At 33.2% G+C, this 19,039-nt stretch overlaps 1 protein-coding gene across 1 annotated transcript; it reads right to left on the bottom strand.

Moving 5' to 3' along the window:
- Positions 1-32: 32 nt before the first annotated feature.
- On the bottom strand, positions 33-18,605 carry LOC145840143 (uncharacterized). Its single transcript, XM_082947289.1, has 13 exons — positions 18,368-18,605; positions 15,801-16,043; positions 13,651-13,800; positions 11,022-11,127; positions 9,765-9,793; positions 9,412-9,549; positions 8,981-9,099; positions 8,649-8,746; positions 7,087-7,274; positions 6,482-6,628; positions 3,154-3,475; positions 2,159-2,982; positions 33-2,017 (listed from the first exon to the last, which is right to left on the bottom strand). Exons 1-13 carry the CDS (start codon positions 18,518-18,520, stop codon positions 524-526), a joined length of 4,011 nt encoding a protein of 1,336 aa, XP_082803415.1. The 5' UTR covers positions 18,521-18,605; the 3' UTR covers positions 33-523.
- Positions 18,606-19,039: the final 434 nt, after the last annotated feature.

Here is a 19,039-nt window from a genome sequence, read left to right on the forward strand (position 1 = left end):
AACAATTTTGATTCACCGAAAATATTGCTCATAAAAATACTCATTTGTGTTCAACTAAAACGATTAAAAAATCAAACTTCTATTTGAGTAATTTTTAATTCTTAGTAATCAATTACTAACTTATATAAATTAAGCAAATAAAAATTAGCATCTTAAACAAATGCTTTAAAACGTATAAAAATACAGTATTCGAAAACATAACCAAGTTAAAAAATTATTTTAAAGCATACTTTTAAAAACCTTAGGCACTTCATTTTTAGCTCAACGTATGTTTAGCAAACGTATAACCAACTAAATTCAATAAAATCAACTCAGTACAAGAAAATATAAGTAATTTTAAACTTTAAAATCGACAAATTAAGTAGAGCAATCTTTTTAAAGTTTCTAGTACAAAGTTCTCGCTAAAAATAAATTAAACACCAGCCTTGTTTTATAACTATGAGTACTAAACCACTTCGTTCAAAAATCAAATAGCTTTCTGAAACAAACTACAAAAGGAAACAAAATTGTTCACAGAAAAGCCTCAGCGGCGGCTGCTGCCTTTCGGGCAAATGACGAAAGTGTAGTCGTCCGTTTCGTAAACTTCCCGCGGCTTGTAAACCTTGTCCCTGGTCTTTATCGTACTAGGGGTCTCCCCCATCACGGGACTGTAGCTCTGCGGCTTCCAGTTGCCCGTCACGCTCCGCGGCCTCGACGCTCCGTCCTGCCTCCTCTGGTGAAACACGTCTCTGTTTTGGGGATATCCCGGGTTTACGGCCCTCCTGTCATCCTTCCTCTCTTCCAGGTTGGCGCTGCTCCTCCTCGCCGACCCCCTCCTCAGGTTCGTACCGTCGACAAAGTCCTGCTGCCTCGGGCCCTGCACCTCGACCGGCACTTCCCTCCCCTGCGCCCTCGACCTGAACCTCCGCGGGTCCTGGGCAGGGCTCGCACACCTCTGGACCGGCTCCTGGTAGTGGTCCTTGACGCGGTACCTCTTCGCCTTGCCGCTCTTCCTGATGATCACCTCGTCGTTGGGCTGGTGGTGCAGGATCGAAGCTTGAACTTCCGGACTGGGGGAATTCCGCATCTGCATCTCCTTGTACCGCGACATGCGGCGCTGCGGGCTCTTGTGCTCGGTTACGGACGCCGTCGAGAGCGGTGGCCTCCTCGAGTCTACCTTCGCCCTCTGGTGGTGATGCGACCTCTTGAACTCGGTCGGAACTTCGACGCCGATGTTCCGCTCGAACGCGCTTGTTGGGCTATCATTGGTCCTTTCACCCATTTCTCCTTTTTCGTTAGTTCCTATTTGCACCTCGCTTCTGCTCAGCGACGACCTGCGGCTGGTTGCGGGGTTGAGCGGCGGCAGCTTGTCGCAAACCCCTATGACGTCACAATCGACTTCGTCGGCCAGTGAGAGAGTGTTCATGCATCCTGGGGAGGAGAAGGACCTGTTGAAAGGAGAAAAGCTGCTTTTTGATTGGTTCTCGTCGCGCAGAATTTTACTCGTCAGCCGCTCCCTGCTGGAGCATTTCGACTTGACCACATTTTCTTTGTTCTGCGTTGACTTTCTGGTTGTTTTCTCCTCGGTGGCGGCGCAGGGGGCCGAAAGAGGTTTTGATTTCAGCGTTTTCAGCTTGGCGTCAGGTATTTTTATTTTGAGATTTCTGCACTCGAAGTTGTCGCTTTTCAAGTTTGTAGACTCTTTCAGCTCCTTTGAACTTTTTGCCACTTTGTTATTTTGCTGCTTAATTTTTTTGGTGCCATTTTGCTGTTCAACACACGTGGTCGTGTTCTGGCCCGTTTGGGAAAACTGGTCGGCGAAGCACTTGGGTTCCGTCTGAGTGGAGACGTCGTACACCGTGGCGCCCCATTCCTCGCCGCCGGTGAGAAAGTCCTTGGTCTCGAATATGGGCGTGGCGATCACCTCCTCGATCTCCTCCGTCCTCACCTGCGACGTCTTGGTCTCTTCCCTCTGTGACGTCATAGAAGACGATTCTTCCACCGACTCCTCCGTCTGGATGTGAGTCGGTAAGATGACCTGAAACGTAACAGATATACTGAACACTTTGTAGTAAATTTATCTTTGGGTGCATAGCAATTTAATTTATCTATTATAGAGGTAGATTGTATAGAATAAATAAAAAAAGTTTTATAATATTTTTTTTTCAAGTTTTAGTACCTTCTTGCCGTCGCAGCTGATCACCGAATCCGGGGTGAGATCCCCACTGTTCACCTTCTTCTTCGTCGAAGTCTGAGTCACCTTCTCCGTCGACGAGCTGGAAGTCTCCTCGCTGCTCCTCCTCGTCCTCGTCGTCGACAGCCGTCTCTTCAGAGGAACTTTTTGCACGTTGGACAGGTCGGAAAACTCGGTGGTCTTCTGCCGTCTCAACTCCGACTTCTTGTGCTCCGTCGTCTCGGACGTGTTCTCCTCCGAGATTTTGTACTTTCCCTGATGGTCCTTCGGCGCTTCAAACGTCGAGTCCGCGTCGTCGCCGAAATCGTCGTTGTCGAACTTCGACCGGAAGTTATCGGAAAAGGGGCTCTCCCCCGGGCAGTCGAAGCTGTACGACTTGGGCGAGCGGGCGAAAGTGCGCTTCTGCCTCCCGATTATCTTCAGCTCGCGCGACAAACTTTCAACGAAATCGTCCAGCTGGGCGCCGTCTAATTGGCTGCCGGTCCTCTGCAGCGCCGCCTTAAGCACTTCCCTGCTCGGCACGATGAATTCATCCGAGAAGCTGCCGCTTCCCACTCCGCCTGAGAATCCGCTCCTCGACGTCCTGGGCGCCGACAGCTTTGGCAGCGACGGCACGCTTCTGCGGGAACTCCCCTGACTAGGGAAAGTCCCCGATTCGAAACGCTGCAGGTCGCCGTCGGCGCCAAACCTCAAGTTCTCGCTGCTCCTCTTGACGTCGGCGTCGCCCTTCGCCGTTTCCCACGACTCCACCTTCGGTTCTCCCTCCCGGTCGTCCGTGTTGTTCGTCGTCGACTTGTGGAACTTGGAACCTTCAAAATTGATTACTGATTATTAAATGTTACTGATTATTTTGCCACTTGATAGTTAACTTGATGTATATTTGTGCGCTTCAGTTTTATTTATTTTCACTGACAAGCTCAGATGGTCCTGTGCAAGCATTGCGAGCTAGGAGACAAACTGTTGTTAAAAATTGTGCTAACCTTCGAAGTTGAACGCCGCCGACGTCTCCTCCTTTTGGATGGTCGTTCCGTTCCCGTTGGTTGGACCGCTAGATGACGCGTTTCTCCACTCCTGATCCTTCCCTCCTGAAATTCCCTCCTGAAAGAGGTCGACGTCGCTGGCAATTTTCTTGTCGGTGAAATCGATGCTGGAGCGAATCTCCGGGTTCTTTCTCCTCACTGGAGGCAAATTTTCGCTCTGCTGCCTCAAATGGCCAATGGCGGGTTTGTGGCGGTCGAAGGAAGAGGAAAAGTTGGAAGGCTCGCCGAAGAAGTCGCCATCGAAGTGCGATCCTCGTTTCACCTGTTGTTTTTTAAATAAAGTTTATCTTAAAAACATACCTTAATAGTTTTCATTTTGGTAATGAAATTGAAATAAAACTGCAAAACCCTAAACTTAAAGAAGCAAAAGTTATTTTTCCTGCCAAGCTTAGTTTTTATTTTCTCAATTTTATAGACGTAAAGTAAGTGTTTATGCATTGGTTAAAAAAAACAGGGTTTCCAAAACTCTATTTTATAACTGCCCTTATCTTTTAAGTATATCATTTTTACTAACTAATTACCCATTTATTTATATGCCCCTTACGTGTTATTTCCTGCCCCCGATTGCCAAAATCGCCCTTTTGGAAACCCTGCTATAAATGTTGTTTTTACTATTACATTAAGTATTGCTATAACTTTTTAAGACAGTTACATATTTTAAACAAAGATTTCAAAATCTTTAATTTTGTAGAAGAAGTTTTGTGAGTTTTGAACACGTATTAAAGTTATTTAATTGCTAAAATCCCAATAACTTTTTATTTTAATTAGCAGACTGTTAAATTTTAACTAAATGAATAAATAATTTATTTCAAAAATTTAAATATTTTTTTATCTTAACCACATTATATGCAGAGTCATAAACAATTAAGTTAAGAAAAATCTTATAGTTGTTTAAATATAGATAAAGTACATTCATTAAGCATTTATTTTACCTTAATACAATAGCAAGAAAAAATATATACAGTTATAACTTAATTTAGTAGTAAAATACATTATGAGCTATAAAGCTCTCTTCTAACTGACTTTAATGATACATACAACAATGATATTTTTAAAACTTTGCTTTTGTAAAATTTAAAAAGGTGTATGCCTAGTTTGTAAATAGTTTAAATAAGGTCAAACAAATATTTAAAAGTTGATAAGTAAAAGAAATCTTAAAAGTTTACAAGTATAAATAAAAGTTTTACATTGTAAAAAGGTAAGCATTGTTTTTATATAAGTTTAGACAAGTTTAATTTATTTATTTTAAGAAAGTTTGAAAAAAGCTTTTAATATTTATTATAATAAATCTTAAAATATTTAACAACACAATACTAAGAAATTTCGTGAGAGCTTAAAGAAACCCATAATTTGACATTAATAAAGCTAATTAGTATTAAATAAGTGTAAATTTGTTTCGGAAAAGTAAAGATTTACTCTTTAAATTTTTTTTTTTGTATCCTGTTAACACAGTAATTTTTGACACAACATTAACAATTTCAGTTAAACTTAAAAATACTTTGCTTTTTTACTCATTTTTACACAGTAGAGGAGGTATTAAGTTAAAGTACTATTAATCTCATTAATAATTTTGATAAATCGCCCAGAAAATTGTTCAAATATCATGAATCAACGCGAAAAACCGAAAAGGCGATTTTAAGCGCGTCTAAGTTTAATGTGATTATGTAAAGTTTGTGTGGAAAACAAGAAAAATCTATAAAGTAGAGTAATTTACGAGGATTAAGGTAATTGTGGCTTGTTGTAGCCAAGGTCGGAACATACATATATATAAATGTATATAAATGTGGCTTCAGCTAAAGCCTATGTGCTTTTTCAGCGTGCAAAACTGCTCATCGTAGTAATTCACTTACTACAAAGATAATGCAAAAACCGTCAACAAAGTTTGGTTGTAAGTTTATTTTCTTAATAATCTTTTAGACTATGTTTAAAATTAGAAGCATTGTTATAAAGGCTAATAATTCAATACTTGTAAAAGTGTGAAAAACTTGTTTTGAAGTTTAACATTAAAAGTAAATTTACTGCATTATTTAGATAGAGGTTACTTTTCAAGCAAAAACTGTACTAGATGTTAAAGTTTTAAACTTAAATTTATTCATACGTTTTAAAATCACATTGTAAACTTTGTTTTTAAAACATTATTTTAATTAATTTTCGCTAAAAGTGATGAAGAATGCTGAGCAAGAAAAGGAAAAATAGTTATACTTAATTGCTAGAACAAGCCTTAAACTTTCAGCCAAAACCTAGTTGTACTCAAAATTTTCAATTGAACTTTTTAACTGTTTGTCGTGAGTTAATTTAAAAAATAGTATTGCGTTTGCGGTTCAACGTTTTATACATTAGTTAAGATATTATTTTATTAGCGTTATATTTCATATTCTTATACTTGGTGTTTTTATTTACTTGGTGTTTCTATTTGCTGATGATATATTTTGGTCGTTGAAACAAAAAAATATACTTTAATTAAAAGTTTGTTTTAACTTTTTAGTTTTTAAAAGTTTTGAAAGATTTTCTAAAAGAGACCTAAAGACTTTGATTAAGTTACCATTCTAACAATTTATTCGTATAAATTAAATTTCTCTGTGTAAGAAACTTTACTTAATATCTTTACTATTTAAGATCTATGCAAACGTATTACGTAACGATAGAAAGAAAAATCATAAGAAATAAATTTAAGAAACAATTTTTTAGTTAAGCACGTTCTTCGTCTACTTTGTAATCCCTACTACATTGCAATACTTAGCACGATCTTGCTGATACTTTTGGTAATTAAAACACACATGTTTTGAGCCAAAAGTTGTTTGTAAAATTTAGTTTCTGATTGCTTTTGATGGCTTTTAGAAAAATAAGCTAGTATTTTATTAATGTTTTAATTTTTTTTAAACTAAGCAGTATTCTATTAAAAATCTTAATTTTCTAGTGTTTACAAACTTTTTACATAATGAGCATCAAACATCAACTCGCTTTTAAAAAAACACAATAAAACAAAGTTAAAATATTTTTTATAAACGTTCTTAGTCTTTTTCGTTGTCAGCTAACTTACCCTGTGTTTACTTTCTTTTTAACTTATTACAAAACTTACGCTAGTAAAACATAGGCATTACAAAAACGATAAAAAGCCACAAAATATTTTCTTGAATTACTTACGTTCCTCGCTTAGTTTTGTAAAAATGTCTCGCACCTTTTTTTCAAGCAAATTTAACTTCTTTGCATAAAAAGCATCAAGCGGCGGTGTTTTGCAAAGAAATAATTTCTTGTTTTTACGACTCACGTTTCTCGCCTCGCTCTGCAACCCTGATTTGGACATGATGTGGCTCAACACGTCCTTCACGCTTTCCACCGCTCCCTCCCCCTTCCCCTCGATCTCGCACTTCAGCTGCTTCACCTCGTTCCTGTACCTCACTGCCGCCACCAGTTTCTGTGCGAAAGAAGTTTAAATGAAAAAAGTAAAGTTTATGAGTGGTTTAGAAATACCTTTTTAAGAAACTTGCAAAACTTCTTTCAGTCCAGTGACTAAAAGGTTTAGTGACATCGTTGCGACTACTAGTTTACATTTACAAGTACTTAAAATTCAATTAACGAAAATATCAGTTTTCAAACCACGTGATTTAACATATTTTAAAACTATATTTATATTTATAATTTCTACATAGTAATTAAAAACTTTTTAAGTCGAGATTAACAATACTTGCAAATGTTTATCACGTGGTTAACAATTTCAAAAACGCAGCCATACAGTCATGATGTTTGTCGGCGCGCCAAATTGAAATCGGAAACTTTAAAGCGCGCTTTGATCATTTGAAAAATTCACATTCGGTAATTGCGAAGGTGTGAAATGATCTTTCGGCCGCTAATCAAATAAAAACTCCCCGAAACCTGCTTCTTCACTTGCTTCTTCAGGTTCTCCTCCCACTCCTTCAGCTTCCTCTCCCGCTCTTCCAGCCGCTTCGACTTCTCCTGCAGCTTCCTCTCCTGATCCTGCAGCTCCTCCATCTTGCCCTCCACCTCCCCGATCCACTCCTCCCTGTTCTTCATGAACTTGGAAGCTCCGTCGTCCAGCTCCTCTGCGAGAAAACACAAAAAGTTTTTAATTTTTAAATTCAATAAAAAACCGCGGGAATTTCGATTGAGCGGTGTTAATTGATAGAAAATAAACTTTCTTATCGTGCGGGTTTAAGTCTCCCACCAAAATTTTTATTTCTATACGAAATTAAAACGATTCGGTTGGATTATCTCAACACACAATGCTTAAATGCTTTAATTAAGAAGTTAATCTTTTTAAATTGACTGTGTATTACGTAAAATACAATAATTTCCAAACAGGGGGAAATGTCTAATAAAAAAATACATTTTTTAGAATTAGCACTAGTTAGCAAAGCTTCGCGTACTTAAACTTAAACTTTGCCTCTGTAATCCGTAACACCGTAATTGCACTTTGGTGGGACGGATCGTATTTCACGGCCCTTTAAGGTTTTCAGCCACCAAGGGAAACGTTTCAAATGACAAATCTCATTAAACTGCTGATTTTTTTTTGTGTTTTTAATGAGTTTTTGCACTACCGTTTAATTGTATTTCTTGAGCGAAAACAAAAAGGTATTTCACAATGTGATGACCGCACTTAATTTAATTTTCGATTTGCAGCTTATTTCTGTACAATTATGACGTCATAATCGTAACCTGCCCCCAAACTTCCTACACCGTGTAATTTTTCAATCGCGATAAGGTTTGCAGAATAGTTAGCAGTTCGCGCACAAACAAATTTTGTTCAGAGCCGCTAACACCATGTACTTATGCCAGTTTGTGAGCAACCTCGTATTACCTAAACTTTTTTTTCTCAAAAGACAAGTGCTTTGTTTGAACAATTTCTTGATGCAAGCTTTTTTGAGTCAAAAATTAATTTGGAGTCAAAAACAGTACTGATAATGTAAATAAAATTTTGGTAAAAGTGTCCAAACTATAAACAAAAAGCTGTTGTAGTGTTTCAGCGAGTACAGTATATATTATTTTGCTTAAAAGAAGCTTGTATCTTAGTTTTGTATAAAAAGAAACACGAAACAACTAAGTAGGTTTTGCATGTAAAGAAGTTTTTAAACATAAATGCTTGAATAAAAACTATTTACTATACCTACAACTTTATATGTGTATGCTGCATATAAACAACTCAAACAACAAACTTTAAACTGCCATCAGCAACCACTGGTCTGAAATGGGGTTGCAAAAAGGTTAATGCGGCGGATAATTAAGTTAATGGCCCATAACGACTGTGTGCACAGTTCAAAATCGAAATTCCACACTGTTGTGAGTTATAGCGCAGAAATGACATTCTAACTAAACTAAAACGATTTTTTAGTTTTTTAAATCTTCAAAATAAAATTTTCTGTGTAAACTGCAAAACAAATAATTCGAACACTTCTAGCTTTAAACCGCACAAAACTCACCATCGTTCATCATGATGTTGAGCTGAGTGACGATTGTGGAAAAGGAGGGTCGGTTCACCGGTTCCCCGTTCCAACACGTTTCCACCAAGCCGGCCAACCTGTTGAGAGGTGACTGTGTTAATTAATAGCAATAAGAGAAATTAAGTTAATTTTTGTTTCCGTGGTCTAAAAAACTTGTATTATTATTATGTTTAAGTATCTGCTTACTTTTCAGCAGTATTCGGGCTCTATGAACTTTTAATAAAGTTTTCGATATTTTCACACACGAACGAAATTTAAAAATATTGGATGTAATAACACTTCTACTTATTTCTGTTATGCAGTTTTCTTACTTTTTAGGGCAGTTTTCAGGTATCAGGGGCCGCTCCCCGTTTTCCACGACAACCCAAGCCACCTGGAAACCCGCCAACCCTTTGAAGGGGACTTCTCTCGTTAAAATCTCCCATAAAACCTGCAGGAATATTTCTATAGTCACTAACTTGTTACTTTCAAAGAAATTGGACTAGTTTGTTGCAACTCAGTGAGTTACTGATAATAAATAATAACTGTGGAAGATTTTTAAAATTTTATTTACTGTTTTAACGAATCTTTTTGGTCAGTTTGTTGCTAAAAAAATTAATAAAATAAAATAGTTGGTAAATAACTAATAACTGATATATAAGTTATCAATTCCCTAACTTGCTGAAGTAATAAAAGACTGCTAAGCTGGGATTTAGGTCAGCTTGTTACATTTAAAATGTAAGCTGAAAAAAAAATAACTAACCACGCCAAACGAGTACACGTCGCATAGTTCGGATGTGGGGAGGCCCTGTATAAGTTCTGGCGCCATCCAGGGGTAAGTTCCCGTCACCGTCATGACAACTGTGTCGTCGAAAAACCTCGACGCCCCGAAATCGCATAACTGTGAAAAAATGTTATTAAATATTGAATAATATTTTTTTTAATTATTTGCTTGTTAGAATTTAAGAAATAGTTTTTACAGTAAAAAAGGCTTTTCAAAAAGACATTATTGATAAATATTTATTGTTTGTAACAACAGCCGTAATTTTAAGCACGAAATGTACTAAAAGTGTATGTAGAAATACTTCATTGAAGAAAAGAAAATGTGTGACTAACCTTTAAAGTGAAGTCCTGGCATATGACAACTGTAAAAATAAAGTTCTTATTAATAATTGTAAAAATATAAACTACTTACGTACATTGAAAAAAAAGTAGACAAGTTGTCTTTACTTAAAAGTTGTTTTATTGTCAAAATAATAAACTAATGGCAAACACGAACTGGATTTAAGTACTTAAAACGCTTCTAACCAGCGGGCAAGACTTAAAACTCGTCTAGCCAATAAATTATTTTCCAATCTCGACTGAAAGTTTGAAAGCCCCCAAAAAACATCAAAAGAGCGTAAGCCAGTTGAATGCCTACTTAAACAATTACCCGATATTTTCCATTCAATTTGTTCAAATCACTGATGTTGTTAACGACGCAAACAACCTACTTACATGCTGGTGTCGTGCTCAAATTGGCATTTCACGTCGCCAGAGTTAACCTGATAAACGTGATGCAAACCGATGTTCAACTACAGAGTTTTGTGCTCTCGTTGTTTTGTAAGCTGAAATCCAAGACGAATAGTTGGCTAGTAGCTGACCGATTGTATCTTTAAATTTAAGCACTCTCAATAAAACACACAGCTCAGCGTATACCATATTTGGTTGTTAAGTATCTGTATCTGGGTTGTATAAAAAAAATTTGAAAATTTCCTTCAGTTAGAAGGCAAGCGTATCATTCAATTATTAGTGTGTATTTAGTATGAGACGAACAAATATGTCGCACATTTATGGATTAGAAATTCCCCAGAGACTGCTACATTGTAAAACTGCGCCACGCTTTGCAATGAGTAAGTAAAACTTTATTTTCTATGTAAACTAAGTCAGAACAAAAAAGTATATGTATTAAAAATCAAATTAAAAAAGTACTACCCTTTCTCATTTTAAACGGTTTACCGAAATTTGAAAACAACAATTAAGCACGAAAAGGGTGGTTTATAAAACGTCCAACCCAATTTAATTCAATTATCAAAAAGCCATTAAAGAAACGTCATGAATGCAAAAATGAATGTTTACTACATTCAAACCTCTCCGGAAACGGCAAAAGTTTTTTTCATACTGCTTGCAAATTATTTCTTTGTACATGATTTCGTACGCAATTCTCCTAACACAGTTCGACAGACACGTTATTTGTCTTAATTAGCCTACTCAAGGAAAAACACTGGCAAGCCAATTACATAACTTTGAAAAATCTCCGAGAAACCATGCTTACGTGAAAAAACCACGTAGAAAACTTTTTAGTTTGTTTATTCGCAGTTTAAAACAACAAACCGTTTTTCGACTTGAGATCGCGATGTATGACGGTGACCGGGGCTTCTTCGTGCAAGTAGTTCATCCCGCATGCGATGTCACGTGACCAAATCAGTAGCTGCTGGAACTGTTTGAACAATATGCGTTAAAGTTATATGTATATATAAAAGTATAAACAATAGCTAATAAAGTTTAATAACCATTTAAACTAGCAGGTTAGAGTATGCTTTTAAATGTTTACTATAAAACATAAAGTAAAAAAGTTTAGTTTTACACTAAGTTCTTAAAATACTATCCTGTATACAATTATAAGTGAATCTTTTTTTTTAATATCTTTCTCAACATTGTCTTGATTAGTCAACGATATTTTTGAGTCATTCGTTACCTTGGCTAAAATTTTTAAAAAAAGTTTATTTAATTATTCAAAGTTTATTTCATGTGGTTTGGCTGATTTTTCTGACGCGCTCGCCTCAGTACAAAATTGTTCATGTATTTATATATTTACTGTCAATTTGGTTCACGGTTATCCATACTTTAATGGTATTAAATATCGAAATTCGACATCATTAAGCTTTGATGTTACAAGTTATGGTGCATTATAGAAAGATTTAGCAGAAGGAACATGATGTTTGTCCCACTTGTGAAAAGGAGTTTTAAACATTGAATTTGAAATGTTTTCATACACTTTTTATAACTACTAAGTCTAAATAAATGTTTTTCAAAGTTTTTTGTTTACTTGTTATGTCAATTAAGTTAAAACTTTAAGTCACTTTTAACATTCTAAATAGTTAGTTAAAAACAATGCTTGATTTTATGCTAACTATTAAAACCCAATAAACCAGCATAAAATTTGTTGTAAAATAAATATATATGGGCGAGTGGATTTTCAAAAGGCTTCTTAATTGATATCTTGTTGTCTAGATTTGAATTAGGAAACAAGTGTTGTATATCAAACATAAACAATGTAAACATGTACGTACGTTGTGCCTTACAATTTCGTACCCGTAACCAAAGTTGCTAAACAAGTCAAAACTTTTACTTTTGCATTTAGTCGTTAAAAGTGAAAACCTAAAAAACCAAACTTTTGATGATGGCCGCCAAAGTAAAGCCATCAAAAGATTCAGACAACTTAACTTCAATACACCATGGCACTCAACCTTAATTTATTTTTAGCACAACCAAAAACTTGAAAGGGACCACACGCACACACACAAAGGGCCGACCAACAAAACTTTAAAACTTTCATCGAAGCCAGTTACGACAGCATAAACTTTAACCGAGCGTGAAAAGCAAAAAGCGTATTCTGGTGCTTGCCAACATAATGCACTTGCAATTGAACGTGACTGTCTTCCGCTCTTTGATATGAAGTTTAAACGTTTCGGTTTCCAACAACGCGTGACCACTCGAGCGTAACGCCCGTTTTATAATTAACGCTGCTACGGAAAGGGCAAGACTTTAATTGCTTGCACTCTGGTCGTCTGGCTTGTAAAAATAGAAAGACTGGGAGATTTTTTTTTGAAAGTCAGTTTTTAGTTAGTTTGTGGGATGGTTGTGTGCGGTGTGAAAATGAATGGGCAGCACCGTATCAATCATAATTATCAGCGTTTTTTCGCAACCCATTTAGAAGCTGCTTATTTTGGGTTTAGTAGCTTTGGTGGCTGCGAATTTATCAAAATTTAAACTACTTAATTGGCAACTATGGCGCATATCGCATTAAAGCTATTTAAGGTCTTTGTTTGAAATCCTTAAATCGTTAGTTTTAGTTTGCATAAAAATTTAATGTATTTGGTATTTACTTGCGCTATATTTTTTTACTTTTTAAAGGAAAGTATCTAATAATATTTTCTAAAAAAAAACATTAGAAAATCAAACAGTTTGAAAATTATATACAAGTTATTTTTAAGTATTTTTGAATGAAATATTAATCAATTAAAAACTTTAAACAAATTTATGGATGAAACAAAAAGTGAGCAAAATATCACAATACAATTGTATTGTAATTTTTCTTTGTCAAGCATATTCTGTATTTCAAAGTTTTAAACAAAAATTTTTGTTATCATTCAAACTTTATGAGAAAAACCTAGAAATTAAAAAAACTTAATTTTATAAATTCTATAAAGGTTAAGCAAGAAACTCATAAAAAAACAGGGTTTAAAAAGCTGATAATCTAAAATGTTTGAATTCAAAGTGCATTTAGATTAAACTTAAAGTATCTGAGAATGATATTAGATACTTTTAAACTTCAGGTAAATCTCTATAAGATAAACAAGTTTGTAGAACTTAAATTTCTTAACTATAATGCTGACTTATTTCATCCTAAAGCTCTTAAATTTTTAGCTTACTTTTAGTACTATATCAGTGAAAGTTTAAATGTACTAACGACAAAAGCGAAAACCTAGTTTATTGAATAAACTAAATTGATTTTGAAAAAGGGTATGTTTTTTTTAGTAAAAGTTGTTTTTTTGGTGAAACAATAGCGTCTAAGTCTCTTTATTCATTTATCTCTTAAAGTAGCTTCCTTAAGTCTTGTCTATAGTCAATTTATACATACTTAAGATAAACATGAAAGTAACCTTCAGCTCAAATTGTTAACTGTTTTGTTGGAAAAGTTAAACAAAACAGATTTCCTTAGATACATTTATTTACTAACTTCTAAATCTTTACTCTCCGGAGTGGCAAGAAATTCGAACAAGCTGCCGTAGGGGGCGTACTCCGTAACTAGGCAGTAGTTTGGGGTTTCCATGCAGGCCCCATAAAATTGTATGATGTTTCTGTGGCTCAACACACTCAATACGTGCGCCTGTAAAAATATATATTTTTTAGATATCCAAATTAAAGTTTTTTTAATATTCATAAATACACAAAATAACGAATGTAAGAGTTTAATAAAAATACTTTTTTAAATTATAAGTTATTTAAATCTAATTATATAACTAAAATAAATCGTTTAACCCTACTTTTTGACTAAAAAGATTTTTTTTTGCTCTATAATTGTCAAAATCATGTATTTAAAATAGGACAAATTAAAACCTTCATTGTACATAGTTTTAGTATTAGTAAAATATCATACAAAGCACCTAGAATTTAGTTTCTAATCAGCTATGAAGTTATTTTAGAAAACTTTAACCTAGCATACTCACCCATTAAAACTTAGTTAGCTAAAAATGTTAAATATTAAGTTTGATTGTATGTTTACAGTTTACATTGTCATCATTATTAATAAGTGTTACTACATTTCAGCTTTTTATTTTGTCCAAAGGACAATTTTTAGTAAAATACAACATTTCTATTTCCTTAATAGATAGTGTTTTAAAAGAAAACATAATTATTCATTAATTTTGAAGTTATCTTATTAATTTTAACATCATTAGCTCAAATAAAAGTCTTGTTACTAGTTAAAACTCAGTTAACAATTTTTCATTACTAAATACTTTTTGTTTAAATGAATAAAAACAATAAAAAAAATTAATTGCATTCAAAAGTTTTAGTAATTGAAGTTTAATAGATCATTACAACGAAATGTCATTGTGGTTTAGCAACATTAAAATAGCTTGGAATATAAGAATAAATGAATTCTGCATTTTCTTATAGATATAGTTGAGTTTTTTTGAATTTATTCTACCTTTAAATTTTTTTGAATGCACACCAAGAAAATTTATCAAGTCTTACTAACGGTGTTTTGAAAACGATTGAAAGCAAATATATTACAAAGTTTTAGAGTTTATTAATTAATAAAAAAATTAACTGGGTAGGTGTCAAGTTTGCACGAGGGGACTAAATTTCACAAAGACACTTTTGAACGAAGACACTTTTGCACGAGGGAACATTTTTGTACGAGCAGACAATTTTGCACGGAGACATTTTTGTACGGATTTAATAATTTTTTTTTATTAGTTAAAAAAAAAATTTTATAAAATTTTTTATATATTTTATTTTTTATCACTGTTACCCCTAACCCTTACCCTCGGTCGGTAACTTTTTTTTTAATTTTGTGCCTTTAGTAATTAATCTTTTAATTTTTTTTCTGTTTTTATATATATATTTTTTTTTTTTTTTTACTCTCGTGCGAAAATTACGCACTGTGCAAAATTGTAACTCGCGTAAACTGACCCTTGGTGCAAAATTTTCCTCGTGCAATTTTGTCTTCGTGCAAAAGTATCTTCGTGCAAAATTTTCTTCGTGCAATTTTGACCCGTTTCCCATTAATTATCACCAACAACTTGTTTTCGTTTCAGCCTACAACTGTTAAACTTTTCGAAACATTAATACAAAATATTTTCTCTTTCAGCTAAAAAATCATATCAATATCATCAAATATAAACTTCGATATGTTTTAAAACCATTCAACTGTTTAAAAAACTGACTAAAAAAAACTTGCACCTCTTTATTAATTTGGTAAGTTCGGTTAAAGCTAAATAAATTCAAATAAAATCATTAAAACTTTTATTGTTGACCTTTAAAATTCATTACAATACTTGCACTTCTTTAGCTTTTGTTATTAAAAGTCATAAAATGAAAAAAAAAGGTTTTATATGTAATAAAACGGTATAATAATTTATTACACATATTTTTAAACTGCCCGACCCGCACCTCTTTATCTTGGTTGGAACTAAAAAAGCATCTAATTTTTTCAAAACATCTTTTTCGTTTAACACCTTAAAATTCAACATAAAACACCTCACCTTTTAATTGGTCTACTTAAAATTATCAAAAGAATGATACGTTTTGCGATCTAAAATAACTCAACTACTCTGAAAACTAAAAAAAAATGAAATGTTGCGAATACTTTAATTCAAAAACCTCCTTGTCGATCTGGTTGAGCTTCTTCACCGCCACGATCTTGTTCCGATGCGACTTCCATTCGGCCCTGTACACCGACCCGAACGACCCCTCCCCGCAGCACTGCAGGAAGTTCAGGTCCGTGTACGGCACCCTGACGAAGGTGACCGGAATGTCGTAGGACTGGTCCTCACCCCGGGACGACCTGTTGGAATCCTTCTGCTTCTGAATGCTGTCCTCCTCGGCTGAAGATTGCTTCTGTTGCTGCAAAGATGTGTTTATTTCACATCATTTTTTAACATATATGGATGTATTTTATACATTTTATACTAGATATCAAGTAGATACAATTATAAAATTTCCTCCACAGTGGAATATTGGTTTTGCTGTTGGTTTATTGTTTTGTTTATTTTGTGTATATGTATATTCATTTATTTGTAAAACATTCTGTGAAATTTTTTTATGTCTGTTAGTCTACTGCGGCATTATGGTTGGTTTATGTTTTATATACTTCTTGTAAGTTTTATTTCTATATCTTGTTGTGCAATTTTCTTATTAAACTTTAAAAAGCTTGGGTTTAAGCTTTTACTGATGTAAAATAATAATATAAAATATTAAAAATAAACCAAACTTTTATTGCAATGACTAAAAAGTTATAATTAGTTTGTTTTCAAACGACAATGTAAATGCTATTTAAAACTACTTTAATGTTGAACAGCATTGTTTAGATTTTAAAACAGCTATTCTTAACCTGGGGGGCAAACTTAACCTTGGGGATAAACTCCCCTGTTTTAGGAGATAAATTTTCTTTATTACAAGTTATGTAAACTAATGTTTATTAATTGTCTTTTTATTTATAAGTTAGTGTATAACTGTAATTTTTCAAAAGTTAAATAAACTCTTTAAATTTTACGAATTTTAACTATTAATAAGCTTAAAGTTCAAAAAAAAATTTTTCAAAATTAAACACTACTTTGTAAATTGGGGGTAAATTTAGTAACAACCATCCAAAAAAGAGTAAAACATGAAAAAAAGGTTAAGAACCGCTTGTTTACAACTTATCCATCAAATTAAACAGATCTTAAAAAATCAATCGATTTATAAGTATTTTCACAAAACTACAACAATATAACATTAGATATTAATATTCTTTTTTTTGAACATAACTTAAAAAAAATATATAAGTAATTTATTTTTAATTCAGTTTTTTTTTTTTGTGAGATACAATTTATACTAAACCCTAAATTAGATTAGTCAATAGCAATTTTATATCTGATTTTTTTGAGATATGAAACAGTTAAGGTTGAAGTTTTTCGACTTAAATATTACGTAGTACTTAATAAAGTACTTTTTGCAAAATTTCAAACAAAATAGTTTAATTATAATGACTGATTATTTTTCAGTTTTTCACTTCTTACTGTTGTTCATAAATTCCTTAATCATATTGTCTAGTACTTTAATTTAAGCCAAAACATTTCAAACGCATTTTTAACTTGATTAAAGCTTGCTTCTTTGATTATTTTTGGTTAACTTGTAAAGTTAATACTGTTAAATTTATTATAATACTAAGTGTGAAACCATAAACCTGTTTAGAACTTCCCTTGCCAGAAAACAACTTGGATTAAATTTGGGGCGTCTATCAATTTAAAAAAAACACTTGCCAAAAACAAAGTTGTTTTGTATACTTCTAAGGAATACAGTTTAATTGTTAGAAATAAAAACTAAAAAAGATTTATCAATAGTTTTTGGATGCTCTTTGTTTAGGAAATTTAGTCAAAATAGCAAAAGATTAAACCTACTATTATATATCAGTGTCTCATTTAGTAGGTAAGTAGTTTTTTGTACTGCAAAAGTTCTACGCTATAAATTTATTAAACTTCTATCAAAAAATTTAAAGAATACAAAGTGGTCAGAATTAAGTTTTAAAAAAATAAACTAAAATAAATCGATTTTAATAAAGAACGGAAGAAAAAAACCTTTATTTTATATTTAAGATTAATATTCTATGTTTTGGAAATTTTGTTTTTAACATACAAAGCTTTGCATAGCTTGTAACTTAAATAACGGCAAAAATTTTGATATAAATTGAAAAAACCGATTACCATTATATAATAAATAAGGAAGCGAATAAGATTCATATGGAAACAGAGATTAGTTGAATTAGAAGTTTTATAACTTAGAAACGGGTTTAATAACCAATTTTGTTCAAAAGTGGTTGAGGGACGCTTATTTTAAAAAGATGTACTAAAAAAGCTTAAAACCCCTATTAAAAGCAAAATTTTGTTGAAACGATCGTTCAGTAGGTTGCTTGCTGACAATAAAATATTAAGCTCATTTCAAAAAAATCTGTTCAGTTTGTTTTGTTTAAAATATTTTTTAAGCTAGAACGTACGGAGCGGGCCACACGTTGCCTACCTAAATTAAAAGAACAATCAAAATTGAATAAAATGTAAACAACCGAACTTCGCTTTCGCCAAAAAGTTTAATACAAGTTTTAATTCAGATCGGTTTAAAAAAATCAAAAATTCATAAAATACCATAGTTAATAACATCAGTTTTATCCAATATAATCAAAAAAAGGTTCAAACTTCGATTTCGTCGAACGGGTAAGTTTCGTAATCTTCCTCTTGGTCCTCCTCATCTTCTTTGTCCTCATCTTTGTCCTCATCTTTGTCCTCGTCTTTGTCCTCGTTAAAATCTCGAAACCCTCCGATCTGCATGTTGACGTCCGCAAATTCCATTTAAGTTTTTTTTTTTTTTTTTTTCGTTTGGCTGTTGTATTTTGTTTAAAAAGGTATGGTGTTTTGCTCGATGTTTGTAATATTTTTAATCTGTAAAAAGCTGTAGCAAGGGTTAAACATTTTTGTCATACTTCCTTTTAATATAATCAAACATTTCCGACTAGTAACTATATAGTAAAAAGCAGGACACAATTTGGTATAAAAGATGTACTAAGAGCAATTTTTAACAATTGAAAAATAACATGAGATAGAACTTCTAAACTTATATAGTAAAAAGTTATTATAAAGTAACTTAAAGAGTAATAAAAGGACAAAAACAACTAGCTATTATTGAAAACTAGTTAAATTAATTTACTTACTATAATGAACCTATACTTAACAATACACTTTGTAAAATAAAAACAACACTTACATTGAAATATAAGATACTAATAAAATTAACAAATAATTGTACAAACTCTAAAAAAGGTAGTGAGGTATTTGATGTTTGTATTGTTTCGTCTAAACTTAAAAGCCGAG

This window comes from Thalia democratica, chromosome 7, assembly GCF_965202585.1.
Source record: "Thalia democratica chromosome 7, ktThaDemo2.hap1.1, whole genome shotgun sequence".
Lineage (NCBI taxonomy): Eukaryota > Metazoa > Chordata > Thaliacea > Salpida > Salpidae > Thalia > Thalia democratica.